We start from the raw sequence: 26,687 nt of genomic DNA, 5'->3' as shown, positions 1-26,687 counted from the left end.
AATTGTTGCATTTCTATCTGCAGCTCAGATCCCCAGGAAGAAAAATATTACTTCTGAAAGTAAAAAGTCTTCATAAGGTTACTGTTATTCTTCACCTTAAACTCAGCAATCAGACATCTCAAAAGCTCACCATCTCCAGAGAACAAAAAAACCCTGCAGTTTTGTAAGATCTGATTTAAGATTTAAGAGCAGATCACCACAGAAAATAATGTTTAGACATTCGACTTATAATTCACAGAATCACTTAGATTGGAAAAGGCCTCCAAGATCACAGAGTCCAGCCTTTGACTGAATATCACCTTGAGATTTAGACCATGGCACTAAGTGCCACATACAATTATTTTTTGAACACCCCCAGGGATGGTGACTCCATCACCACCCTTGACAGTCTTTTCCAAACGTTCATGGCCACAGTGAGTAAGGAGAAAAGGGGTTTTGAGAGAAAGATCGTTTGAGCCACATTCTAATTATAAATCAGTTAAATCTTTACATATCTATAGTGATCAAGCTCCTCATTTCAAATGTGCTGCACTAGAATCCTTCTGAGTTGGTTTGGTTTTTAGTTAAGAAGCAAATTCAGTCTCTTAGCTGAGGGTACACAAAGTTACTGAACAGAATATGAAACAAGAATGGTTATTTTCTTTAAGAACCTGTAGAATGCATTTGCCTTGTAGTCCTGCTGCTGCTAGTAAGCAAAACTGATCTATGGAAATGCTGGCCTTAAGGAAACCACTTCTTCAGGCAAAGACAAGTAACATGTAGACTGTAATAATAATGGGTCTGTGACCAGTCTCTTCCCAGTAGTAGCTGTACTTCAACCTCTGTGTAAACACCAGGCCCTTTACTGCAGCCTGCACTACAGACAATGAAGGAGAGAAGTGCATGGTGACAAGAGTCCCAAGTCAGTCAAGGATTGCACTGGGCAGGATCCCTTCCTGTCAGGGGGCCCTTACCTGTGCCTGGAAATATACATTATGGGCACTCCAGGGATTTTTCGTATTCTCCGCTTGAGCTCTTTATCCACGGTGGCCACAATGTAACATTTGTGCTGTAAAAAAAAAGAAGGCAAATCAGATTCAACACCAGTGAATCCCAAAAAGGAGTCATGGCTGACCAAATGTTCCTATTCATGAACTTGCTGAACACAAGAAGGCTGAGTGTCCTTAGCAAGGCAGTACCAGGACTTGTACAGAACTCCACAGCAGACTAATAACATCCTTCTGCCCATCAAAATAGACTCAAAGAAACTCTGTCCAACCCTTCAAGCTGACAGCTTTCCCATCCTAAGTGCTTCTTGATGCTGTCCTATACAACAAGAATGCTCAGGGAAGATGATACCTTGCAGCAAATAAAGTTGTGCTAGAACTGAAAATGCCCTTTGGTAAGATTTTATAGTTACTGTGTGGAAAATTTAAGCCAGTCAGTAATTAGGAGGGTTCAGGAATTTTTAGTATGTTAGCACGGTATAGAAAATGTCAGCAAGAGAAATACCTGAGTGACCCTTTGCACCAAGCAGTCATCGGCGTAGGTTCCTTTGTGCATACACGGCAAGCGTTCAAACCGAGGGTCCTTGGCAATTCTGTGGTGACATAAAAAGCAGCATCACAGCAATCAGACCAGAGGGTACAGTAACATAGTATGGAGGAACAAGAACACCCCTTTCTGTGATATACAGAACATTGTTCTCAAAACAAGGGATGAAGTGATAGAGTAAATGGTAGACAAAGGTCAATTGAAATGACCTGCAAAAAAAATAATGCAATTTGTATAATTATTATAGGTTAAATATTTTTAGTACTGGTTTGTTGGATTCAAAATCTGTGCAATGTTAGGCCATTGTCAAACAAAATAATTGGAAGTAAGTTATCTGGGAAAAACTAGAACTTCTGGCATGTGATTGTACCATGCATAAAGGGACACTTCACTTCCCATCTGAAGGGCAACATCAAAGCTGTTGAAAGTATGCACTCGTATACTTTACAAAACAGCAAGCCAAAATAAAAAGAACATAACATCTGAGTGATGTACATTAATTATATTGGACTAGTTTTGTACAGGTTACACAATAACCTGGCTCTAGATTATCAGTACTTGGTACCTACTCACACAAGAATAACATGAAATAGGAATTAAAATATTCTGTAAGACTTGTGTCACTTTATTCATTTTTAGAAGTTCTATAATTTTTTTTTTTGAGAAACAGAAAAAAGCATTACTTTGAAAGTCTTAAGAGGTTAAAAGATTTACAGGTTAATATTGTGCACTCATGCCTAGTATTTAGTTTCTAAAACTTGAGCCATTGTATTGATGTTCTAGAGACAGAGAAATACAACTAAGTTCAGGATCCTGCAACAACCTAACCACCCTCTAGTACAGGAGCAGCAGTCATAGGAAGTGTTTTTCATTTATTTATATTAAAGCATTAAGTTCTAGAAACAGAGAAGAACACCCTGTACCTACCTTAATGCCACACGGTACTTCTGTCCTAACTTCTCGATTTCACCCATTACGCAATCTGTGATACATGGAATACCTAAATGCAAAGAAAGCCCGCATTAAAACAAAGCAGTATTTATTCCCAGACCCCTACATACTGCCCACATGCCCCAAAAACATCTTGTAACTCTATAATGTATTACTTACAGTGTCAACTGATAATGTTGCAAGGTGATGAAATGTAGAGCCATCAAGTTTATCCATGCCACGGTAATTTTAGATTTTAAAGTTATTAGTACTCAGCTTTGCTGAGATTAGCATTTTAAAACTGTTACTTGACTGAAACTAGAGACATTGCCAGGGTTACCACATCTCCATGATTACAGCACACATTCTTTCTGCAAGATTTCCATTATTCTCAGCCAGTGGCATGAGGCTGACAAAACACATTATGAGCACACTGGCACTGTGTAGTCTGAAGGAGCTGTGAGTGGTGCAGGAACTCACATTTGGCATAGAGACAGTCCATCATCGACTGCACTAGGTCCAGTTTGGCCTTGATGGAGAAGTTGATGAAGTTAGTGTCAACCAGGATGTGGTAAGGAGGGCCCAGCTGTGTATTATACTGGAAGAACAAGCAAGAGGGATGCTGGGGGCTGTCAGGAAGACAAAGAATTCAAATCAGTTAATTGCATTTAACATCACATCCAATCTTACAGCTTGCACAGAATGAAAGAAGGGTAATGAACAGAAAGACCAGACCCATCACGCTTCCTGCTGCGTCCCAAGCACAATCCTTCGGTTTGGGGTACCACTTCTTCTGACAGTGTCGCTCAGAACACCCTCAGTTCCAGCCTGCAGCGTGGCCGGCCCTCCCTCCTTCCTTCTCTCCCTCCCCAGTGCCTCGGCAGCACTTACACCTCCCGCTCTTTGATGGCACTCGGGTCCTCCTTCTTCTTCACGGGGGCTTTTGCGCGATCCTTCTCTTTACTGCAAAGAAACACAGGCACTGCTGGGGTACAGCGACACGGAAGAGCTACGGGCGGCGGAGAGGCCGGCACCTCCTCCCGCCTCTCCCGAGCGGGACGCGAGGACGGCCCGCGCCGGGCCCAGCCGCAGCCGCACTCACAGGCGCTCGTCCCGGAGGCTGATCATGCGCTTCATGACCGCGTACTTCCGCGCCTTCTTCTGCTTCCCCTGCAAGGACAGGACACACAGCCGCGATGAGCCAAGGAAGGAGAGACCCGATCCCACCCGGACGCCCCCGCTCCGGCCCGCTCCCGGCTCACCATGCTGACCCCGCCGGTCCCGTCCCCGCCGCAGCCGCGTCCCCGGCGCGTCACCGGGCCCCGCCCCGGGAGCGCGTCACCTCCGGCTGCCAGCGCCGGCAGCGGCGGCGCGGGGCGGCGACAGCGGGCTTGCGGCCGCCGGCGGAGAGCACGGTAACAGCGGCGGCGCGCTTCCTCCCCGCCGCCCTGGGTCCCGGCGCGGGGAACGGGCTCCCGGGGCGAGGGAGCTGCATCCGCAGCCCGGGCGCCTCGCCGTGCCGGGCGCGCCCCGGGGTGGCGGCCGCGCTGCAGCCCGGAGCGCCCGCGCCGGCCTGGTACAGCCGCGGCGGGGTCCCGGCGCGGGGGGCGCGGGATGGCTGCGGGAGCGCCGCGGCGGCGCCGGGAAGGGCCGCGGCTCCCGGCGAGCGGGAAGGGCCGGCTCTGCTGCCCGGCGGCGGCCTCCGGCGCCTCACTTGGGCTTAGCCCCGCCGCCTGCGCGGCGCTGCGGGGCTCGGGGGCACGGCGGGGCGAGCTGGGGCCCGCGGAAGGGCCCTGGAGATTGGTGGCCCCGCCGAGCCCACCGCTGCTGCGGGCTGTAGGGGAACCGCAGCACACCGATCGCCCTCCTCCCCCTCTCCTTCTCCGTTTAGCAGAGCCGGGACGTTATAGAGGTCTTCAGCCCACTCGCTCGAGCTTGCTGGACTGTTTTGGTTTTTTTAAGAGTTAATGTAGTAGTGGTTTTGTCACGTTCTAGCTCATGAACTTCTTAATGAAAAGCAGTGGGTTGTCATTATCTTTAGCTCTTATCTGTATTTGTGCTCATAAGTCTTAGCGAATGAGCATAATTATAGCTGTACTTTACACAGCCATAATGGTGTAATCTGACCCAAAATGTCTTTTCTGCACATGAACGGAAATGTTCTCCAAGTTCTTGGACTGGTCCAGGGCACTTGGTTTCTTGTGCCCCATGCAGGGAAGGGATAAAGAAAGGCCTTTCTCATGAAAGCTCCTGGGATTAGTGAGATCCTGTAGCTGTTGCTGTCTTCCAAATACAACCAGTTTTATCTGGTGTGCTGGTCAGAAAAAGCAGCCAATGAGGAATCACTCAGAATTTTTTTCTCTCAGGAGTGGTGACTTCTGTAGAATTGTGACTGATGCTCTGACACTGAGAATGAAAATTAGACTGAAAGAAAAACTGTATTTATTAGGAAAGCTACAGCTGAGCTTTCCACCTGAGTGATCGTACCTAGCTTAACTGTTGGTCGAGGAAATGCATTTGGTAGAGCTCACATGATGCTGTTCAAGTGATCCTCAGTGGTTTGGGAAGAGAAATGATTGAGGAAGAAGGGGGTGATCTGCTTTCCCCACTGGCGTGCAGCGTGGCAAGTGGCTGAATTTTGTCCTGGCTCTGGAACCAGATTTGGTGTCAGGATGAGACTGACATGAAACATGAAAGTTGCCATCTGGCCGGCTTGCTTTTTTTGTTTGTTTGTTTTTGTTTTTGTATTTTGTTTTGCTGTTTTGTTTTGTTTTCCTGTTGCCACTGTTTTATATAGCTTGTATGTAAATGCATATGACAAATTCCATCCCCAACAAGAGAATGACTGTCTTGTGTAGACACTGACCATTGATGCAGCTTTTGTCCTTGACAGCTGATACTGGATCCTGCTTAGTGCTTTCTGTGCTGACTTTTCAGTTTTCTGTGAATGTATTTTAAAGTTAGGTTCTTGTGGGCATTTGTTGGTTTGTGCCTGCTTTACTTAGTGTAAGAAAATACCATCTCTTTTGCTAGAGTATAGTCTGTGCATGGCATGAGACAGACATACCATTTGTGGTAGACATTTGTGCTCATGGATCAAGAAAGATTCTGCACAGAGATGAATTATTCTCTTATCTTGATGGGGTGAGGTAGTATTAACCTGAAAAAAGGCTTTAAAACAAAATTAAAGGTTTGTTGTTAAAAGAAGAATGGCAATTTGTCAGTGCACCAAATAAAATCAAGAGGCACAGCAGATTTCCTAGGAGCTCAGTACATCTGTTCTGTATAGCATGCCCCTAGCTGGTTTTGTAGCTGTAGCCACATGAATATGCCATTACTATGTTACAGTTCCTTTTTTGTGTGTTACACTTGTGCTTCCTTCTGGAGTTCTGCACTGTGTTCCTCTGGCTTCAACAGTGGCAGTAACACAAACTAAATGTATTCCTATTACTGAACATCCTTTCCTTGCTCACTTGAGGAAGCAATGGCACTAATGCAGTTTGCTTTATGATTCCATGCTGTCTACCCTGATTATGCCAGTACCTCTCCTTGAGTCAAACAAAGGTGAAGCTTTCAAATCTCCATTTTCCCTGCAGGTGGCAGGAGACCATCGCTTGCACTGTCCTTGGATCAAGATTACTAAGACCTGCTGGATAATTCAGCATCTTTTTTTCCAGCCTAGCTATGATGGCACCTTATATTGCTGCTTTTCAGAATTTATTTCCCAGATTGTTACCCAGCAGTTCTTAGCACAGATACCGTTTTAATTCACATCTGCATTCTGTTGAATGCCAGTGTATCTTGGATACCACCTATTTGCAGCTAGGTTCTTCACCTCAATATGTTCCAGCTGCAAGAGCACCCTTAAAGCTGCTGGCAGTGAGTAAGCTAGAAGGAAGGTGATTGTAAAATAGCCACTTCATCTCTGGTGACCACCTGAGTTGGTATATTGTTTACCACATCATGTAGGGATAATAAAATGACAAGTTGGTATGCTGATTAATTAGCATAACTGACATAACTGATGTGTCCAGCAAGTTCAAAAATTCTGCAAACCAGATCAAGAGATTCAGGTTCCAATAGACTTAAAAAAATGTGAAGTTTAAATGGTGGATCTTTCTTGACAAAGAGGCTGTGTAACCTGTGGTGTGCCTCACAGAAGGGAAGGAGTTGTGGGGTGAAGTAAAAACAGCTTGAGTAGATGAACCCACAGAAACAGCTTTGTGGGTTTTTTATGGTGTGAAGAGACTGGTTCTGGAAGATGCTGGAGGGAGATCCTGTAGATTTCTAGTATTGATTAGTTTCTGTGAAATTCCTCAGCTGTGTGGGGAGCAGTCACACACCTTCCACAGACAGGCCAAGCTGGAGCAGAGTTTCAACCAGTCATTTGTAGCACATCTTAGATATGTACTGTGAAATAACTAAAATACCAAGGAAGTTGCTAGGTCTGTGGTCCTTAACACACATAAATGTATGAGTTTAGAAAGCTGATGCTTTACCTAGGAGGAGAATGAGAATTTATGCCCTGGGGACTGCAACACTTTTGCAGTGAGAAAAAGTGGAGGAAGGAGGAAAATGGATGAGTGGGTGTGACTTTCCTTGAGATGTGGGTGAGGAAAAGACAGTGAAAATGTGGCTGTTTCTGCAGCACAACCAAAAAGCTCTGCACAGGTTTACTGGTTGATTTTCATGTGTGTTAGAAAGGTTATTAGAAGTGTGTTAAGGCAGCCAGATCTGTATGATTATTGCACTGGGGGAGAATAACAGCCATCTGATGAGGAAGGCAGAGGAGGGGGGACTAAGGAAGAAGTGACAGCTGAGGTGGTGGCATGACAGGTGAGAGGAGCACATCACATCCCCACAAGACGTGACTATCTTAACAGACAGCTGCCTTGGTGAGCCTGGCTCTGTTTTTTCCCATTCTCACTCCTTTAGGTGATCTGTGCTCTGAATGAGCAGATATTGATTGTGTAGGCTCTGTGGTTTCTTCTGGCATGTGTCCTGGTTTTTGTGGGCTGCGTCAATCCTTGCTGTTAAATTTTAATTTCTTTATCTCAATCCTGACAGTAAACTGTAATTTAGTGGATAGTGCTGCTGAAGCTGAAATCCCTTATAAAAATCTCAATTTCCTGAATACCTAAAACAACACTACCAAACCCAAAATCTAGTTTGCTTTGTGTTCAAGAATTCTGAAAAACTTTATTTTATTTTGAGGCTTGACTACAAATAGCCCTTTAAATCTGGGCAAAATCAGTTTGAGAATAGTATATAGCATTTTGTTGGGTATGAAGATTTGAAGGGCTACCTGATTATAGAATAGTTTGGCTTGGAAGGGACCTTAAAGATCATATGATTCCAACTCCCCTGACATGGGCAGGGATTCCTTCCACTAGACCAGGTTGTTCAAAGACCCGTGCAACTTGGTCATGAACACTTCCAAGGATGGGGCAGCCACAGCTTCTCTGGGCAACCTGATCTGGTTCTTCACTACTCATATTGAAGACTTTCTTCCTTATACCTAATCTAAATTTACCCTCTTTCAGTTTGAAGTCCTTCCCTTTGTCCTATCACTACATGCCCTTGTAAAAAAAAACCCTGATCTAGTATAGTGGGCAGCTCTTCATTCTCTCAGTCCCCGCATTTGTCTTCTGTGATTTGGTTGGTGTGGCTGGAGCAGTCACTGGTGAAGACTCAAGGGAAAAAGCTGTTGAGTACCTCAGCCTTCTCATTGTCCTGGGTAAGAAGGTCTCCTGTTTCCTTCTGGAGAGGGTACATGTTTTCCCTAGTCTTTCTTTATCACTAATGTACCTATAGAAAGTTTTCATGGTGCCCTTGACATCTCTGGCAAGGTTTAGTTCTACCAGGGCTTTAGCTCTTCTAACCTGATCCTTGGTTGCTGAGACAATCTCTCTGTATTCCTCCTAGGCTATAATTTCTTGCTTCCATCTCCATGAAACCTGTGGAGGCAAGGATGTGTTTTGTTCCGTCTTGAATGTGTTCATTTCCGGGGGTCATATAATGAAATGAGATTGTGACAGATAGAGGTTGAGGATATGGTGAAGCTTTGCACCTCATCAGCAGTGGTACTTTTATAGCACCTCTCATGGATTTGATGTCTAGTGATGCTCTTGCATCTTGCACCTCTCATGTTTCTGCTTGCTAGATTTATCCACAATGTGGATAACTTATCCAATCTAACGTTTCTCTCTTGTTTTGCTTTTGCAGGCTAAAGGAAACAGCACTGCTGGGCAGCGCTTTTTCCACAAAGAGGAAGAAACTGCTGTGCTCAAGTCCTTATTTTGCAGCAGTGATTCTGTGATGCAAGTTCCAGGAGTGATAATCTCTATGGCCTCTTCTTGCTGATGTTTGTCCCAGATCTGGGCACAAAGTGGAAGGATGCTGAAGAATGGGTACCCTCTTTTTGGCTTTTAGAACATGGGCACTTCTGTAAAGGTATGTGATTGGTCTTTGGTTGGAGGGCTGGCCTATGTGCCAAGGCCAGCAAAGGGGATTTGCTGGGCTAGAAAGTCGTGGCTATTGCTGGGGGCGAAATAACTCGTTTAAGCTTTCTGCATGCTGATGTCTGTTATTGCTGCTGTCGAGGTGACTGATGAATAACTCCCCTTTTGTGTTTTTTTTTTTTTTTAAAAAAAAGGCAGCTTGAATGCACAATGTAGCTTCTCATTAACTGAATGGTGACATGGTGAGCTATATTGTATGCATTACTGTATGCCAAATCTTTTGTCTAATTGTCACACACTTTCCTTGCTGCTGCTCTTGTTCCATCTGTCAGCTATGTTTTACCAACCCTACAGCATGTTGTTCTGGGTGTGGTATTTTTACAACATGTTTGTTTAGCAGTCCCCTCAGTGAAAACTTGAGTCTAGATTGTTGTCTCTTAAAATTGCTGTAAACTTAATGGTATACAAACAGAAGGTTTTAGCTTTTGTGTTGTTCAGTGAGAGTTTCAGCAGATAGGCTCCACTTAGCAGAAGTGAGAAGGGGACTCTTTTCCAGTTGCATTTGTATGTTCTGTAGTAGACTTGCAGGGTAAAAATAGATTCATTGTTGTCCTAGAATAATTTTGTTTTTTCTGAACAAATGGGGATGGTCTTGTCTGCAACTCTTTTATTCCATAGCTTTTTCTTCTAAGGTTGCTGGCCAAGGTTTGGCTTCTGTCCATTTTGGTGGTGGCTCTGTAATGTATGCTTTTGCATCAGAGTAGATGATAACTTCATGGCTTGCAATAGGAGTGACAGTTTGGATGAGTGGCTTTGGCCACTGTTGTTGGAGTTGGTGATCCTGCAAAAAATATCTCCTTCCTGCAGAGCCTTACCCAGAGCCTGCTGTCACTGTTTTCAGAGGGATGATATGTTGTTCTTCTTAGAGATCCCTGAATCTGAATGGGAATCTGTGATGAAGAGAGAACTGTTAATTGTAACATGTTATGCTGTTCACATATTTCAGTCTTATGGAGTAATACTTTAGGGATGTCCTTAGAGAGGAAGACAAGTGACCAATAGGCATTTTTTCTGAGGAACCATAGATTCAATTTAGGCCAGTGTGTGTAAGGAAGTCACTGGACTGGACGTGGCCTATTTTGTGTTCTAGATGCAGCTGTGATCCTCGGCTGTGTGTCTCACCGAAGGGACCTGATGTTTTACATTATTGGTAAGTGAAGGAAAGGCTGCCACTGTATTTGATCACCTCTCCATAGGATTTAGAAGGATTTCTTGAAAACCTTTGGTTTAATTTTAGCTCAGTGTTTACATGACAAACATGAAGTTACTGTCACCCCACGCTGTGTCTTCCACCTGGCGGACTTACCTCTCGACCATTCTTCTTGATCCAAAAGTCTTTTCACTGGCCTAATTCCTAAGCCATCCCCTTACTTTTTCTTCCGAGATAGTGGAGGGTTGTTGCCTCTGTGATGCTTCTTAATCCAGCCATAATGTGATGTGCAGAAGTTGTCTGGTTTTCTGTTTACTTTAAAGGGATCTCTGTAATTCTAACTTGCAACTTGAAGGGAATTCCATGTCTCTGTTGGGATGTCTGCAAGCCTTACCTGAGACTCTCTACCACCTTTAACTATTTCCTTTGTTTGCAGTAATTTGCAGAGTTTTAAGAGACTTGATATTTTCTAACCTTACTTGTATCATAACACAAACCATAAACGTTCACACAATAGCATCTGCCTTAAATACCTAATTTGCATTTGAATAGAATACCATTAACAGAAATGCATCTTTGGCTGATGCAGAGGGGATTTTAGAGTCTGACTCAGCCACCTTGGCTTCTGCATCCACCCTTTGTTCTCTCCCTGCTGCAGGTGGGATCACAGTATCTGTTGTAGCTTTCTTCTTCACCATTAAGTTCCTCTTTGAGCTTGCCGCACGTATAGTCAGCTTCCTTCAGCATGAGGACCGGGAGCGCCGAGGGGAGCGAACTATCTATGACTACGTGCGAGGCAACTACCTGGATCCCCGGTCCTGCAAAATCTCCTGGGATTGGAAGGACCCCTATGAGGTGGGCCATAGCATGGCCTTCCGAGTGCATGTAAGGCAATATTTTTGTTTCCATGCAGCTTTGTAGGCAGGAACAGAGGTCTGAGTTAGGGGTGGGCTCTTCAAATGTTTGGTTTTTTCTTTGTTGGGGCTAAGGCAGATGTAACTGAGAAGTGAGTAATTAGCAAGCTATCTGTTTATGGTTCTGGTCTGGTACTATGTTGCAAAACTATTTTAAGTGTATTTGTGGTTTGCACTTCTTAAAGTCTAATCTCCCTCTCTTCTGAATCCTCTGAAGAGCCAAAGGAGACCAGGCTTGTCCTGATTGCTGCTTCCTTTACTGGGAAGTGAGTAGGCTGAGCCTTGCATTCAACAAACATTGTGCTATTTTTTGGTTGTGCAGCTGAAGTTGAGGGTGTGGGAATAGGCATTTTACCAACCCAAGAGCTGTAAAGTTTCATGGCCACTCCCCATTAACTGCAAAATGGATTGTTATTCTGTCAGACCTGGAAAAGCCTGCCTCTTGTTTCCCTCTAATTCCAAAAGGCCAAGTCTAGGGGAAGTAAGCTGAGTGAACACAGATAATTTGGAGCTATGTGGAGAACTTGAAAGGTTTTGCTGTGCTTATGTGCTTATCTTTCTATCCCACTTTCCCATCCAGGAAGATAATCAAAATAAGAGGATAGGTTCAGCTAGGTTGCCATACCCATCCCTCTTGGAAAGGTCTAACTCCAGGGTACAGGCAGTGAAAAAAGCTGGGGGGAAAGGGACTTATTCTGTTCCTACTATTTAAATTTATTTCCTTCACCTTACTGACACTCATGAGCTCCAGCAATGTGCCTTTCCACTTCATGCTTGTGTGCCATTTGCTTAGCCCTTCATTCATCAACAGTAGCTTTGCATACACTTGTTTCTCCTGATATCAGTCAAGATGCAAACTACTTCAGGCCCCACACCCTCCCTTACTTAGAAACAGGGAATAATAATAACTTTTTCCTAACTGCAGGCTGATTGCAGATGGTGGCAGGCTCTGGCCAACAAGCTGCTGGTTCTTAAAGAGCCATGTATATAGAGTTTCAAGGTGTAATTTTTTCTTTGTAAGGAACTAGTGGTTGAGGTATGTTACCTTCTAAAATTGACCAGGAGATCACTTTGGTGACTGAGCTGCCTGTGATTTTCTGTAATGTGTTGTTTTCATTATGATGCTTCTTAGCCATAAAGATTGGGTCAGTTCCGTAGGTCAGCATCTTCATCACACTGTTTTCTGTAACAAATTGGTAAGAGTTTTTCAGAGCTTAGCTGTAGAAATGAACAAGATCTGCTAGTTTCTCTGAAAGGGTATGGTTTTACTTTTTTACTTTTGCTAGTGGGTTCTCATGATTTCTGCTCTAATAATGCACTGCAAGTGCAGATGGGAAATGCCTAGAGGCATGTTCTTTTCAGGGCATGCATTTGAACCTCAGCACAAAAGAGAATGGGGCTGTTCAATGCCCACTTGTCCTTGTTCATTTTGGAGAACACAGTCTGTGTGACAGAGCTGTCTATTAATTATTTTACCTTTTCTGAGCTGAGGTACTTGCTTTTCTCTAAGGCAACTTGTTTTCCTCTGTGCGCTGTATGTTTTTGCTGACCTGGACTTTTCTGTTTCCCATGCAGTTATTCTATAAAAATGGGCAACCCTTCCCTGCTCACCGGCCTGTGGGGTTGCAAGTTCACATCTGCCATGTGGAGTTAGCAATTGATATTCCTGCAACCCAGGAAGCTCTTCAAGAGCCCAATTCCAATGTGGTGAAAGTGGCTTTCACTGTGCGCAGGGCTGGGAGATACAAAATCACTGTAAAACTCGGTGGCTTGAATGTGGCCTACAGCCCCTACTACAAGGTTTTTCAGCCAGGTAAGATCTAAATGGCCCTGTAATGATTCAAAGTAGATTTAGAGGTATTGGAGGCCCTTAGGTAATGTGTTTCCAGCTAAAATAGGTAGGTGACAGGGAAGGGGTAACCCTTCACCATTTTCCTTCTGCCATGTGTGGATCCCAGCAACAGATCCATGAGTAAAACATACTTGTGACTACTAGTACATAATAAAACAGAAACCGCTTTACAGAATAAGTCATTAGTGCTACTTAAAATCCCTTTCCACTTCTGTCATATTCTCCATTTTGTAGTAACTTCTTCATAATCCATTTAGTAGTCAGAGAGTACCTTTTGTGAAAGTATTGAGTTATTTGTATCTGAGTTGGAGATGCTGTTGTAATTTTCCTCTTCTTTTTCTGAATACCCTACTCTATTCTTGTAAGCTTCTGGAGCAGTTGATACCTTTGATTACACACTTTGGTAAAAACATTTCCTTTTTATCTATCTAAAATTTGTTTTCTTCTACTTTTTTTTTTTGCCCCCACTTCGCTTCTTTTGTGCATCATGTACATGTCATTGAAAGGACCTCTATTCTTTGCTTTGAGAATAGATACAAAACTTGCTAAAATATCCCTTCAGAAAGAAGAAGCTGAGGTTTAACCCAAATAAATTTTGTTAAATCTGCATTTGCAGATTTTCTTAGGTGTCAGCTAGCTTATCTTTTGTATGTACAGTGGGGAGCAAGTTTCTGAGCAGAAAGTTAGAATGATGGAAAAGCATTCTTAGAGGACTAATAACTTAGTTTGCTATATTAGTATTAAGTCTCTGATCCAGGACACATGCTGTGCACTACACCATATACTTCAGTGCTCAGATACTTTGTTTTTTAATGTAGGGGCATAGAATGTGTTTAGATTTGATCAATTTTCAAGGTTATTATGCCCCTAGTTGCTTTTCTTTTGCTTTTTGTAGCTTCACCTTGGAATTCTTTGACTCTAAATGTATTGTTGTCTGTTTCAGGAATGGTGGTTCCCTCCAAAACCAAAATTGTCTGCCATTTTTCCACTCTGGTGCTGACCTGTGGGCAGCAGCACACTCTGCAGATAGCTCCCAGAGATGAGTATGACAATCCCACCAGCAATTCTGTGTCCTTGATAGATGAGCACAATTACAGCCTTTCCATCCATGAGGTGAGTGCAACCTCACTCCTTGCTGCTTGACTTCAGGTGAACTTGAGAGCTCCTTTTATTAATTTGTTTCCTGTTTAGCTGGGGCCTCAAGAAGAAGAGAGCTCTGATGTGGTGTTTGAGAAGTCTGTAGTGTCCAATCGGCAGACTTGTGAGGTGTTCTTCCGACTCACCCTGCACTCCAGGGGATGTTTCCATGCCTGCATCTCCTATCAGAGCCAGCCCATAAGCAATGGTGATTTTGACATCATTGTTCTAAGTGGTGAGTCAAGATCTAATCAGTGTTTATTCTTCAAGTGTCCTCTTGCAATGTGCTTTGCACACTCATGTAGTAGAGATATTTGTGGCTTCCCTGCAGGCTGGCCATGCTTACTTCCTAAAGGAAAGCCTATTCATTTAAAAATACTAAGGTAAATGAATTTGCTTGTAACAGGGGAGATCTCTGGGAGCTAATGCTCTCTGATCCATCAGCAGATAAAACAAGTGTTTTCCCCCTATTTCAGAAGATTTACCTCTGAAATTAGGCAATTCTTATTGCTTGCTAGTAGTTGGCACCTGAACCAGACATGTATTGTATGTTAAGTTATATGGAGGAAGAACATTGCATGTAACCTATTTGGGTTTTCTTTTTTTTTTACTATGCTATAATTCCTGGTTTCTTCAGAGGTTAGCTGGACTTCAGTGTGGCTGTCAAGTGACTGTACTTTCAGGCTGGTGCTCTGGAAGGGAGGTTCTCTATGCCTTTTTTTCTTCAACCAGTCACTAACAGACAAACAGCCGTCTTTCATCCCATTCTTGGGTTCTCTTTATCAAAGTTTCACTTGACCAGGTTTTCCTTTGGATGTATAACCTTTTTTTAAAATCAAAGTCACTGATTTGGTGGTGGCCTGTGCATTCTTTTTTCATTCTTGTCTCTATTGGGATTTACACAACTCTTTCATATCTATTTCCCTCAGAGAATGAAAAGAACATTGTAGAACGCAATGTGTCCACCTCAGGTGTCAGTATTTATTTTGAAGCTTACCTTTACGATGCTCCTAGTTATACCAACACTCAGTGGCAACTTCCACCAATGCACCTGAGCTCCTCCCAGCGCCGTCCTTCTACTGCAATTGAGGATGAAGATGAAGATTCTCCTTCTGACAGCCAGACCCCTGAGAAAGTGAAGAAGCCTAAAAAAGTGTACTGCTATGTGTCACCTAAGGTATATATCAGAAAGTTGCCACACTGGAGTGCATGTTTAAAGTATGCTGTAACTGAAGAGCTTCTTTGTGCTCTATATCTTAGCTCCAGATTCAGGTGCCTCGGATGTGGTTAAAATGGTTTGCTTATGGCAAACATGGAGCTTGTGACTAAGAATAATGTTAAAATGAGCCTTGGAAGTTTTAGGAGTGTGTTTTAGAACTTGAAGTTTTAGGATTGTGTTTTTAGATTTTAGGATCTTTCTAGGTCTGATTCAAATCCTACTGGAAATTTTCTTGCTGATTGTTCAATAGATATTCTTTTTGCCTTTTCTTTGCTTTCTTCAGGTCAGACCTGAAAATCCTATTCTCAGTTTCTGATACCTGTAAATTTCAACTTAAGAGAACCTCATCTCAGATTTTATGTCTTTGTCCTGTTTCTGGAATGTTTTGCTGAAAAGAAAAAGGGAAATAATGTCAGAGAACAAAGAGTAAATTCATAAATAGAAGAAACAGGAGAAACTGAGGGTTCTCTTATAATAAGAATATGTTGACAGGAACTATTTTCCATTATTATTGCCTAAAAACATTCCGAAACTAGAAAGAAAATGCCTCTAAATCTAATAGTGAATTTAAATTCGTTTTCATGAATTTACGTTCATCTATCTCTTCAAATGAATTCTAAAAAATGCAGTGATAAATACAAAAGTGAAAGACTAATCCAGGAATTGCTTTCTTGCCAAAAAGAGAAAGAGGGCTGTGAAACAGTTACAGGATGGAGGGAGCTGCTAGAGATTTCTAAATCTGTGCTGCACATGGCTCTAAGAACTGACTTTGAGAGCTATGTCCTTGTGAGCTCAGCATCCTTTCACCCTCGGTGTATTGTTTTGTACTTCCATACTCTTTTTTATTGCATTACCTGGTAAAGTAGATCACCAGAAGTGGGTACAGTTAGAAGCTCCCTTTATGTGCCAAAGTTGTTAATGTGATTTTTAGGCTTGCATAATTGTATCCCTGGATGACTCTATGTATAGAAATAGAAACAGTAGAAAACTGTTACCATGCTGTTATTTTAAAGAGTTGCTGCTGGTATTTAGCTTCTTTGTGGACAAATGCTGATTGTCAGTTTTTCCAATCATTGAAGCTAGGAAATGTTTGTGCAGGAAATGGTTTTCTTTTGTCTGAAGATGCTAAAATTTCATCTCTAACTTACTCTCCAGAAGACAGGAGTTGTGCAGTTAGTTGTTCTGGCAGAAATACACTGAGAGTAAATTTCTGCAAATCTCATGGATTTAGCAATTGCAAGTGCTTTTTAAAAGATTTTAAAAATGGTTGTGAAAACTGGGGAGTGATAGGAGTAGTCTGTTGGTGTGACTTCTGGTAAAACCTTTTTGTCAGCGCATTACAGTCTTGTCCTGAATTCAGCTTCTCAAGTGTGCTTAAGATTACTTTCCAATTAGACTGGTGACGTTCCACTGAACACAGTAGCTTACTGCTGTAAAATCTGTGTCATGCTAGCATCCCACATGCGTCACAAATGCATGCAGTGAAGTCTTACTGACAAGTTGCTTATGGTTCTGTGGAGCTTTAAAGGTTTTCTGAAGTATTGTGCCACATGCTGCAGAAACCTGTTCCTAGGGTTGAAGGGAGGTCTAGCCTTACAGAGCTGTACTCTGCCTCATTTGTTTCAGGGACAACCCTTAACAGATATGTGACATTAACATTTTCTTTTCCTTGTGGTTATTCAGCAATTCTCAGTGAAAGAATTTTACCTGAAGATCATTCCATGGCGCCTTTTCACCTTTAGAGTGTGCCCTGGCACAAAGGTGAGCTTCTTTCCATGTACCTGTCACTGCACCTCCATGTTGTTAGCTTGTCATCCTTGTGAATCACAAGTCTCTTTTTTCCTTTTGGAGAGAAGGGCTCCCACCCACAGAACAACATTGTCTGGCATAAATTTCAACTCTGCAATTCCCTCTCAGTGCCTAAGTTATTCTAATATTTTTGATTAGGAGCCAGTCTTATCACTCTTTCTTGCCTTTTGTCCCAATGCTAGGCAAAAATCTTGATTCCTTTGCATTTTTCTTGGTTATTTTCCTCGTAACCTTCCTAAAATGTTGTGATTGTGTCCACTGAAGCCCTCAGAGTTGTGTGTGAAGTTTAAAGCAGCTTCCTAAATGGAGTCTGGATGCTTGAAATAGTTTTCCTCTTAACGTGGGGGAGCAGAGAAAGTATTAAAAGCACAGGTGGTGTTGCTCCATCTACTGAACATACTGTGCCTTCTGCATGATGGGTTTACCCTTTCTTGCATCTTTTTGCTGCTAGTTTTCATACCTTGGTCCTGATCCTGTGCACAAATTACTGACACTGGTGGTGGATGATGGGATCCAACCCCCTGTGGAGCTCAGCTGCAAGGAGAGGAACATCTTGGCAGCCACTTTCATTCGGTCTCTGCATAAAAACATAGGTAAAGGGACAGTGAGGTGGGTGCAGTAGTCAGGAAGTTAGCACTTGGGTCTGATAGTTTCCCTGGGGAATAAAGATTGCTGGCACTGAAATGACTTCTGATGAGAACTCTGGTTCCTGGAGTATCATGCTCTGTTGCTATTCATGCTTGCAGTGAATGTACTTCATCACAGCAGCTGTTCCTTTTCAGCTTGGCTTCTCTGTCAGGCTCTGTGAAAGTGCACCTGTGAGTATGAATACCAGCAAGATTAATTGCAAAACTACCTTGAGAGTTCTGTCTCCAAACCTTGCTGTGGTAAATGCACTTTTGGGCTGTAAAGCTGATCTGTGCAGTTAATCTTAGGAATGCTCTGCAGATGTTTGAGGTGTTGATATCTCAGGCCTCACCCAAATTGTCACTCTTCTCAGGAGGCTCTGAAACCTTCCAAGACAAAGTGAACTTCTTTCAGCGAGAGCTGCGTCAGGTACATATGAAAAGACCTCATTCGAAGGTCACGCTGAAGGTCAGCCGCCACTGCCTGCTGGAGTCGGTGAGTGAATGAGTCATTTTACTTTAGCCCAGTGCTTCCTCCATCCTTTTTATTCTGCTCAGTGCCTAAAGAAGTCCAGACTGGAATGTGCTAGGGCAGCCATGCTAAAAATGGTTAGCCCCTCTGTTTCAAGGAAGATGCCAGCAGGCAGCTTTAGAAGGAGTTGTTAAACATAGGAAAGGGCTGCTCAGGGAGGTTGTGGAGTCTCCATCCTTGGAAGTGTTCAAGAAATGCCTGGATGTAGCACTTAGTGCCATGGTCTAGTTGACAAGGTAGGGATCAGTCAAAGGTTAGAATTGATGATCTTGGAGGTTTCTTTTTCAACTTGAATGATTCAGTGATTCTGTGAAGGGATTCATAGCCTGTAAAAGCAGGAAATCTGCCGATGCTACTCCGTCCCTACTTTACATTGGAACTCGAGGCCTGGAGAGAGGCTGTCTACCTGGACTAGATTTGAGAGCAGAACATAGAGTTCCTGAGTCTTTATCTACTGTTTTTCTGGCACACAGCCATTGAGCAAGATAAGCTGTCAAGTTAGATGTTCCTGAGCTCCATGCAATGAAGCTCTTGTATCAACAGGCTACTAGTAGTGGTTCACAGTGATGATAAAATATTCTGTAGACTCCCTTAGTAAAATCTTCACCATTTCTGACCTGTTGTGTTTCAAAAATAGAACTTAGTCATTCATATAATACAGTTTAAGTGACATGGTAAATACTTTGTGTGCTGAGGAGGCAGTTTTCCTGACTTATTGTTTCCACCTGTGTCTCACAACAGTAATGTTGCAAAGATGGAAAAAACATTTCTGAAGAAAACAGGAGTGGCTGGGATGTCCCTTGATTTATACTCCGTAAATCTGGGGTTCAGAATATTTTCTGCATGTACCAGCTTGCAGTGTTTATGAGATTATGTTTCAGTTAATAGCCTGGACAAAATTACTTCATTTCTAAACAGTATTTCCATGACTACTTTTTCCTGCTATTTTGGAAACTTTTACACTGTTTTGAGCATTGTTATGGTCTAATAAGACAAAATAAATAATGTAATGATGATGATGATAATAATAAAAATAAATATAAGCTCTAGTGACCAAGGTTGATAGGCACAATGAATGTGTTTAGTCCAGAGGTGTGAGTAGCATGATGCTCTAACCTGTTTGAGGGTAAACTAAGCCAAAACTACCTGTATGAATGAAGAGTACCATGTAGCTTTTAAAATTTTCCTTAATTGGATTCCAGAATCAGGTCATAGGAAATTTTAGACACTTGGGGTATTTTATTACTTTTTTGCATCGTGACTTGCTGTAAGTATGAACTCAGTAATTCTCTTCAAGCTATTTTGTAGTGCTGTTTGAAATGTTCCTATTTTAAATTGAATTCGTGGGCTGAAAGTGCTTTACAGCAATTGCTCCTTCCCACAGGCATTTTAAAACTTCAAACAATACTTTATTGCAGCCTTGAGAGTGATATTTCTGTGCTAAGACCTCACACTGGTTTTAAGATGAGCTGTATTTTATGTGGGGAATGTGTCTCGTAACAGAAAATGAAGAATTGGCTTCTGTGGCTTTGTCAGATAAGAATTAAACCTTAGGTGTTTCTAATTTTTACTTTTATACTTTCAAGTGCTAGGCTGTTGGGATTTTGTGTTTGCCCATTCACATGTACAGGACTGCATATTGGGTATGGCTGCCAAGCAGTAATGGTTGTTGCTATTTTCTTCTTCTATTTTTCAGTCATTTAAAGCAACACGAAATTTTTCTGTTTCTGACTGGAGTAAAAACTTTGAAGTGATTTTTCAGGATGAAGAAGGTGAGTTATTCTGTGACTATATATGCAGAGGAAGCAAAAGGAATGATGGCGGAGCAGTTTTACTCTGAAATTCTGTTTTCATGTAGCATGTCCATTCTTTTGTGGCTTTCCGGCCCTTTGATTTTCTCACAGATGTTAGTGAACTAACCTGCTGGTGGTATTCTAGAGCTACTTCACATAGGGACCTGAAACCTTATGTAAATCCTGCCCCTCTAGCCCTAAAAAAAACCCCAAACGAATGAAAAAACCAACTAGGAGTAGGTTTGGGAGAAGAACCTATAGTTTTGCTGTCCCTGTTTACTGCCACATTGCCACAGAGTTGTTCATTGCAATGAACTCTTGTGTTGGGTAATACGGAACAGCATGAATGATACTCTTGAACTGATGACCGAGTTTGGATGACCAAGCTTGTTTTGTTTTGTAGCTCTGGACTGGGGAGGCCCACGAAGAGAGTGGTTTGAGCTCATTTGTAAGGCATTGTTTGATACCACCAGTCAACTGTTTACCCGCTTTAGTGATAACAACCAGGCCTTGGTGAGTCTATAGTTCCTATGCTGAATCACAGAAATGTGACCATTGATGGCTAAACAATGCTGCTGTTAAGTGCTGTGCTGCCTTACTCTTCTTTAGATTGCCTTCATAGTCACTTCTAGTACCTTTCTTAAAGCTTTGCTTAATGATCTTAACCCATTGAAGTGTCAAAGAACTGCCTGGATGAGCAGAAAAGGATGACAAGTCGGCAGGGAAGGCTGGCTTTTTGGGCAAGAGGAGATGGCACAAGAGTGTTTAGAGGTTTGGCTGAGTCTGAATATTTCAGAATCAATTTCTGCTTTCATACAGCTTCTTATCCATGCACATGAAACATGTTCTTCCTACACAGGTTTAGGCATTTTATTTCTATTGCTTGGCTTTGAGGGCATTACACTGAAGCTCCTTGGCCAGCTTGAGAGATGTAGTGAGTTGAAATTGTCCCATATTTGCTATTTGTGCTAGTCAGTCTGGTACTTGGATATTTAATTTTGCTGCTTCTTTGCAGGTGCATCCAAATCCAGGGCGTCCCACATATTTACGGCTCAAAGTCTATGAATTTGCGGGCCGCCTGGTAGGGAAGTGTCTTTATGAGTCATCTCTGGGAGGGGCTTACAAACAACTGGTTCGAGCTCGTTTCACTCGATCCTTCCTGGCTCAGATCATAGGACTTCGTATGCATTACAAGGTAAAGCTTCCTAGCCCTCTCTGAAGCCTCTGTTGGTCTGGGGGGAAGTTGAATGTTGGTGTAGTAGCACACCCAGAATTCTGGCTAACAATGTAAGGGTTTTTTTGTTCTTCTCTCTATGTCCCTGCTTTCTTATTCTTTCACACAGTATTTTGAAACAGATGACCCAGAATTCTATAAATCCAAAGTGTGCTTCATACTGAACAATGATGTGAGTGAGATGGATCTGGTCTTTGCTGAAGAGAAGTATAGTAAAACAGGACAGCTGGAGAAGGTGAGGGAAGCAATTCCTGAAAGTGGGAAAGTTTAACCCCTACTGCCTGCAGCAGTGGGGACCGAGAACTCTGCTATGCCCCAGAAAATTGAGCTTACTCTGGGAAGTAACTCCTTTCTTGGTTTCTTTGTGGATGAGAGTTCAGGTTTGGGGAATGTTACTGATCACACTTATGTCAAGTGTTCTGTTTTCAGGTGGTAGAACTAGTGGCAGGAGGGGCTCAAGTACCAGTGACCAATGAAAACAAAATCTTGTACCTAAATCTGCTTGCACAGTACAGGCTGGCAAATCAGGTTAGAGAGGAGGTGGATCACTTCCTGAAAGGTAAGGTTCTGCCTGCTCCCTGCTCCTCTCTGCCTTTATATCCCAGGGCATACCACATGTTGCTCTTCTCTTCCAGGCCTTAATGAATTAGTTCCTGAGAACCTCCTGGCTATTTTTGATGAGAATGAGCTCGAGGTAATTGCTGCCTCCCTAAGCAGCTCTATATTAACTTCCCCTCGTGTCTGATAAATGGAGTGCTTTCTGGATCTGGGAAAAAGCTAAAATGTTTATTTTCTGAGGACTTTAAACATCTGCAATTTGCACAGTAGCTGCTGCTGTTTCCTGGGTTTCTGACTTTCTGACTGCAGTCTCTTGCCTTTCAGCTGCTTATGTGTGGTACTGGAGATATCAGTGTCTGTGACTTCAAGGCACATGCTGTAGTGGTAGGAGGATCTTGGCACTTCCGTGAGAAGGTAAATGAAAGGGTTTCTACTTCATGCTTGTTGAAACCAGTTATTCCAAACACAGCAGAATTGGTTGGGATTTAGTTTTTCAGAAGGACAAACTGAAAAATTCAGGGATGAGGTAGGACTGCACATATGATGATATAATGTTTTCCACTAGAGAGTTCCTTTCTGACTGACTAGAGCTGATGCTTAATCAGATACCAGCAAGTAAAAATTGTCAGCAGTGGTCTCTTTAAAAAAATCTAACACAGTTCTATTTAAGAACAGTTCAGCAGGGAGTCAGAAGGAGTTGGTGGGAATTACTGCTACCGAAGATGTTCATGGTGATATACTTATCTCTAAGAGATGCTTGAAAAGCATGCTTGCAGCCCACATGTAGTGTTTGGAGTTCAGTGCTGTGGTACTACTGATGTAGTAGCCTAAATTTGTACCCCCTAATGGTTCTCATCCCTTTCTGCATTTCCCAGTGGGAGGGGTATGGGAATAGTAGCAGCTTTGTTTAGAAAAATAATGGAAGCTGCCAAAACACCCCAGACGAAAACAGACAAACTTGTATTTTTAATCTGTGAACACTGGGATGATTTCACTTGCCTGCAGAAGTACCAGATGATGTGAAAAACTAAAAAAAATAGCATTAGTGCAAGAAAGAAGTGCACTTTCTGCATTATAAACCTACCTTATTGCCTATGCAGGTATTTCTGAAAATAAAATCTCTGTGGGGAGAGCAGAAGCCTTTCTGCTTTAAGGGAAAGGATTGGTGGGAGATAGTAGTGTGGGACATCTCTTAACTGATTAGGAACTATGTAATACTTGCCTCTATGTGTCAGTCTGGTAAAACAAATCAAGTCTAACTGTTAATAGAGCACTTGCTTGTGACTGCAATTGACTGATATTCTTGTAAGTTGCTGATGTACTTGCTTTATTTCTTTGGCTGACCTTGCTTTACTTTTTCTGGTTTGTAACAGGTCATGAGGTGGTTTTGGACTGTGGTCTCCAGTTTCACACAGGAAGAGCTGGCCAGGCTTTTGCAGTTCACTACTGGTTCCTCCCAGCTGCCCCCAGGAGGGTTTGCTGCACTCTGTCCATCTTTCCAGATCATTGCAGCTCCAACTCACAGTACTTTGCCGACAGCCCACACTTGGCAAGTATCCTGGGGTGGTAGCACTTTCTTCCTTGTGCTTTTGGGAATGATACCAGCCAGTTGTAGTGGGCAAACAGTGTCATGTGTGTGATGCCTGTGTCAATCCATATAAAGGCAGCTAATGGGGATGGTTCCCTCTCAAACCTAGTTTGAATGGAACTTTTCTTTTTTTGTTTTACAGTTTTAACCAGCTGTGCCTCCCTACTTACGACTCCTATGAAGAAGTGCACAAGATGCTGCAGCTAGCTATCAGCGAGGGTTGTGAGGGATTTGGCATGCTGTGATTCCCCCTTCCCAGGGGACCATTTAGCCTCTTGGCTCTTTGTGGCAAGACCCAAATTCAATCCTCTGCTTGTTCTCCTTCCCTTCATTTGGGCAGTCGAGGCAGAGCAAAGACTCCATGTAAAGGAATTTGTCATCCAGAAGATGTCATGTGGCCTTTCTGTATCCCAAATATGTCATGAGCTCATTTTTTCCCTTTTCCTCGTTCTCCCTTTGGTTCAATGTGAAAAAGCAAAAGGACTGGTGTATTTGTCAAGGAGATACTGCACTTGATTGCCATGCACCCTGTATACCCATCCTTCTGTGAGAAGATGAAGTTCATAAGCAGAAGTTACATTGAGGTGCAGGAGATCTGCTGAGCTACCTTTACCAGAGCTCTCTAGGAGGCAGAGGGAAGACCAGCATGGAGCTCTGGTGGAAGCCTTGGCTCATAGGAAGTCTTAGTAACTTCCTTTACCCTGGCTGAGCTCCCCCAGTGGTGCTCCCTGATATCTCACTATGACTTGTGAGGGGAATAGAGTTGTCCATCCTTTCAGCACCTGACCCAGAAGGGTTTCTGGTTCTCCTTCTCCATCTTACTCTGGATGCTGTTGTTGCCTGTGCCACAGAGAAAAAAGGGCAGTATCCACTGGAGGGAGTAGCCCAAAGAGGAAAACAATCTAATTGGAGCACAAGTGCTGGCCCTGATAGTGATCCTGTACTACCTCCACCAGGGTCCGGCAGCAGAAGCGCCCTTCTCCAGCAGTGGCTGGTAATTAGCTTCTGCAAACTAACTGGAAGAGGAGTTTCTCCTCCCATTGAATGTTTCTGACAGTTGATGTTGCACAGGAAGCTATTCCATGCCCTTGCCTTCTTTTCCCTTCCTCAGGAGAGAGTGTATGGGCATGAGTGTGATCCCTCAATGCTGAGCACCAATGCCTAACCCACATTGACCTTCAGGGTATGTATGTTATGTGCTAACAGTGACAGATCAATGAGCAGCTACAGTGTGCACTGTGCTTGCATTTGTTGTTGGGATGATGGTACTGGGCAGAACATGGTACCTCCACCCCAGCATCCCATAGGATCTTGGCTTCTACCTCTATCATGCAGCAGCCTGAGGCTTCTCTTTTTCTATTGCATTTCAAGCAGAGTGTCCAGGGAGTTCCTGGTGCCTGGAGAGCAGCTAGATTTCTGCCCTTCCAACCTTCTTACAATCTTTCTTCATCTTTCCTTTCCACATGTTCCATTCAGTGCTGTTAGCTTTCCAGCACAAAATGTTAGCTAGAATTTCACTTAAGTGGTCACTCCACAGCTTGCACCCACCATTGTCTGGCTTGTGGGGAAAGGAGTGGATGGACCAGAATGAGAAGTAAGTTTATGATTGGGGTCTGTTGTAGTTGGCAATCCATTCAGCCCTTCCCAGGGAAGTAAAGGGAATGGGAATCTGGGAATCTTGATGAGTTCTTCAGTGAAGCAAAATTCAAGATTTGCTTTCTAGAGTCTACAAGTAAGTCAAAGGCATGCACGAGTCATAGTGGGAGAAATGCATTTCTACTACCTGCAATGTAAGCTTTCACTGGATTATGGAATTTCTGGATTTCTTCCAGAATGGATTCTCAGACTGGCATCCCTGAGCTAATTTTAGAACATTGTATTTGATAAAATGTCACATCATCCTCTTCAGTCCCTTTCTGCTGTCCTCAGGCTGATCCGGTCAGACTTGAGCACAGTATGGATATTTTAAGTTAACTGTGTGTGCTTTTCAGATACAGCTTAGTTGAATTGACTGGGAATTTGTGGGAAATATTCTACATCTATAAAATGTTTTTAAGGCAGCACCTTAGTCATTCTTGGGCTGAGTGTGTTACTTCTGTACAGAAAAAAAAAAAGCCATTTTGGTGCCAAAAAGGCTGTCAGCTGAACATTGAGACTACTCAGGGGGATTTCTTTGCCTTGTGAATTCATTCCCTCACTGGCACCAAGGTGCTGCGAGGCTGCCAGCTTGATGGTTGCCACTGTTGTGCTCTGACAGATCACATTCGTAGTGGCTGTTCTCCCTTTTTTAGTGCAGGCTGCATTCTGCAAGGTTCTGACCTTCTTGGGTGGAGAGTATGGTACCATTTTATTTGTACTGCAGGTGGCTTCCATGCTCAGTAGAGTTACAGCTCCTGTGTTCACCATGCCACTGCTTCAGTGCTTTCCACAGGGACTGAGAGGAGGTGATGGTGCTCAGCTTAACTCCAGTTTGTTAGGAGGCATGGCTTTGTGTTTTTTCCACATTGTATCTTCACCTGGTTGAGGATGTTTTCAGTCCTGTAGCTATGGGCCAGCTCTGACAGTGACATCTCCCTCAGGAATCTTCTCCCTTCTTCTTTTGAGCTGGCCTTCTGTTATTCTGAGGATGCTGACCACTGAGTGCACTTCTACTGGAAAGAGCTCCTAAATGCTTCTCATTTCATTGCAGCTGGCACCCAGCACTTCCCAGCAGCTGTGAAGATGCCAAGGACTTCCTTCCTAACACAAGTGCAGTCAGAACTGGGATGGGTACTCTTAGACAACAAAACCCATCCCCTCTGTTTGCACAGGCCCCTAGGTGGCCCCATGTTCCCGAGTTCCACCACAATATTTTTAAACTTATTTCTAGCTTTACACCCTTTCCCAGTACAGTCACTTTTAATGCTGCCCTTAGTGCTGGCAATGGGGATGTGCTTTGGTCACCTATACTGTATGTTGCTTCTGGCAGAGGTTCATTACTTCCCTTTTTTACTCCTTATTTATTGCCACTTAAAAGAGGCTCTTCTGTAGAAATCATTAGGATCCTGATACCATCTTGGACAGGTTCCGTGTTTCCTGAAGCTGCTTTGAGGTGCAGGGGTCCTGGCTTCAGCCTGCACCTGCAGGCCATGTTGCATGCTTATAGAAACCAGGAGCTGTTGATGATACAGGTCAAATCCTACTTCCCTCTGGTGAATTTCTGGCAGAGTTCAGCCAAAATTTGGAAGCCTGTGGTTGTAGTAGCTGATTTTGTAAATAGTTTGTATAATAAATAAAATATTTTAAAAATTA

At 43.1% G+C, this 26,687-nt stretch overlaps 2 protein-coding genes across 5 annotated transcripts in view; one reads left to right on the top strand and one right to left on the bottom strand.

The window, feature by feature from the left end:
* Window positions 1-5,546, bottom strand: part of FCF1 (FCF1 rRNA-processing protein) — a 7,094-nt gene extending 1,548 nt beyond the window's left edge. Inside the window, exons 1-8 of the mRNA XM_021542770.4 lie at window positions 5,531-5,546; window positions 3,726-4,297; window positions 3,566-3,633; window positions 3,355-3,426; window positions 2,944-3,092; window positions 2,461-2,533; window positions 1,492-1,579; window positions 954-1,048 (exon numbers count right to left, since the gene is read on the bottom strand). Of these exons, the coding sequence (XP_021398445.2) occupies window positions 954-1,048; window positions 1,492-1,579; window positions 2,461-2,533; window positions 2,944-3,092; window positions 3,355-3,426; window positions 3,566-3,633; window positions 3,726-4,297; window positions 5,531-5,546 (1,133 nt within the window). The remainder of the gene's footprint in view (window positions 1-953; window positions 1,049-1,491; window positions 1,580-2,460; window positions 2,534-2,943; window positions 3,093-3,354; window positions 3,427-3,565; window positions 3,634-3,725; window positions 4,298-5,530) is intronic.
* On the top strand, window positions 3,769-26,687 carry AREL1 (apoptosis resistant E3 ubiquitin protein ligase 1). Of its 4 annotated transcripts, XM_085580551.1 has the most exons (21): window positions 3,769-3,878; window positions 8,689-8,916; window positions 9,119-9,166; window positions 10,075-10,134; window positions 10,793-11,019; window positions 12,624-12,861; window positions 13,844-14,013; window positions 14,092-14,272; window positions 14,967-15,214; window positions 16,940-17,017; window positions 17,517-17,658; window positions 18,066-18,187; window positions 19,920-19,995; window positions 20,420-20,529; window positions 21,032-21,211; window positions 21,360-21,485; window positions 21,680-21,809; window positions 21,886-21,944; window positions 22,133-22,222; window positions 23,182-23,357; window positions 23,539-26,687. In XM_085580551.1, the coding sequence occupies exons 4-21, from the start codon at window positions 10,119-10,121 to the stop codon at window positions 23,639-23,641; spliced, it is 2,472 nt and encodes an 823-aa protein (XP_085436677.1). In that variant the 5' UTR covers window positions 3,769-3,878; window positions 8,689-8,916; window positions 9,119-9,166; window positions 10,075-10,118; the 3' UTR covers window positions 23,642-26,687. The 4 variants fall into 4 exon arrangements, with proteins under 4 accessions (XP_085436677.1, XP_021398441.1, XP_021398440.1 ...); XM_021542766.4 differs by lacking the exon at window positions 9,119-9,166 and having other exon boundaries at window positions 10,793-10,989; XM_021542765.4 differs by lacking the exon at window positions 9,119-9,166.

This window comes from Lonchura striata, chromosome 5 (assembly GCF_050655825.1).
Source record: "Lonchura striata isolate lonStrDom1 chromosome 5, ASM5065582v1, whole genome shotgun sequence".
Classification (NCBI taxonomy): Eukaryota; Metazoa; Chordata; class Aves; order Passeriformes; family Estrildidae; genus Lonchura; species Lonchura striata.
The sequence above is the reverse complement of the archived record's forward strand: the minus strand, read 5'-3'. Positions and strand labels throughout refer to the sequence as shown.

Coding starts and splice junctions, on each gene's coding strand:
- AREL1 (XM_021542765.4), top strand. CDS start 8,826: ATGTTTGTCCCAGATCTGGGCACAAAGTGGAAGGATGCTGAAGAATGG. Junction 8,917..10,074: donor ACATGGGCACTTCTGTAAAG/GTATGTGATTGG, acceptor TTTGTGTTCTAG/ATGCAGCTGTGATCCTCGGC. Junction 21,486..21,679: donor AAACAGGACAGCTGGAGAAG/GTGAGGGAAGCA, acceptor TTCTGTTTTCAG/GTGGTAGAACTAGTGGCAGG.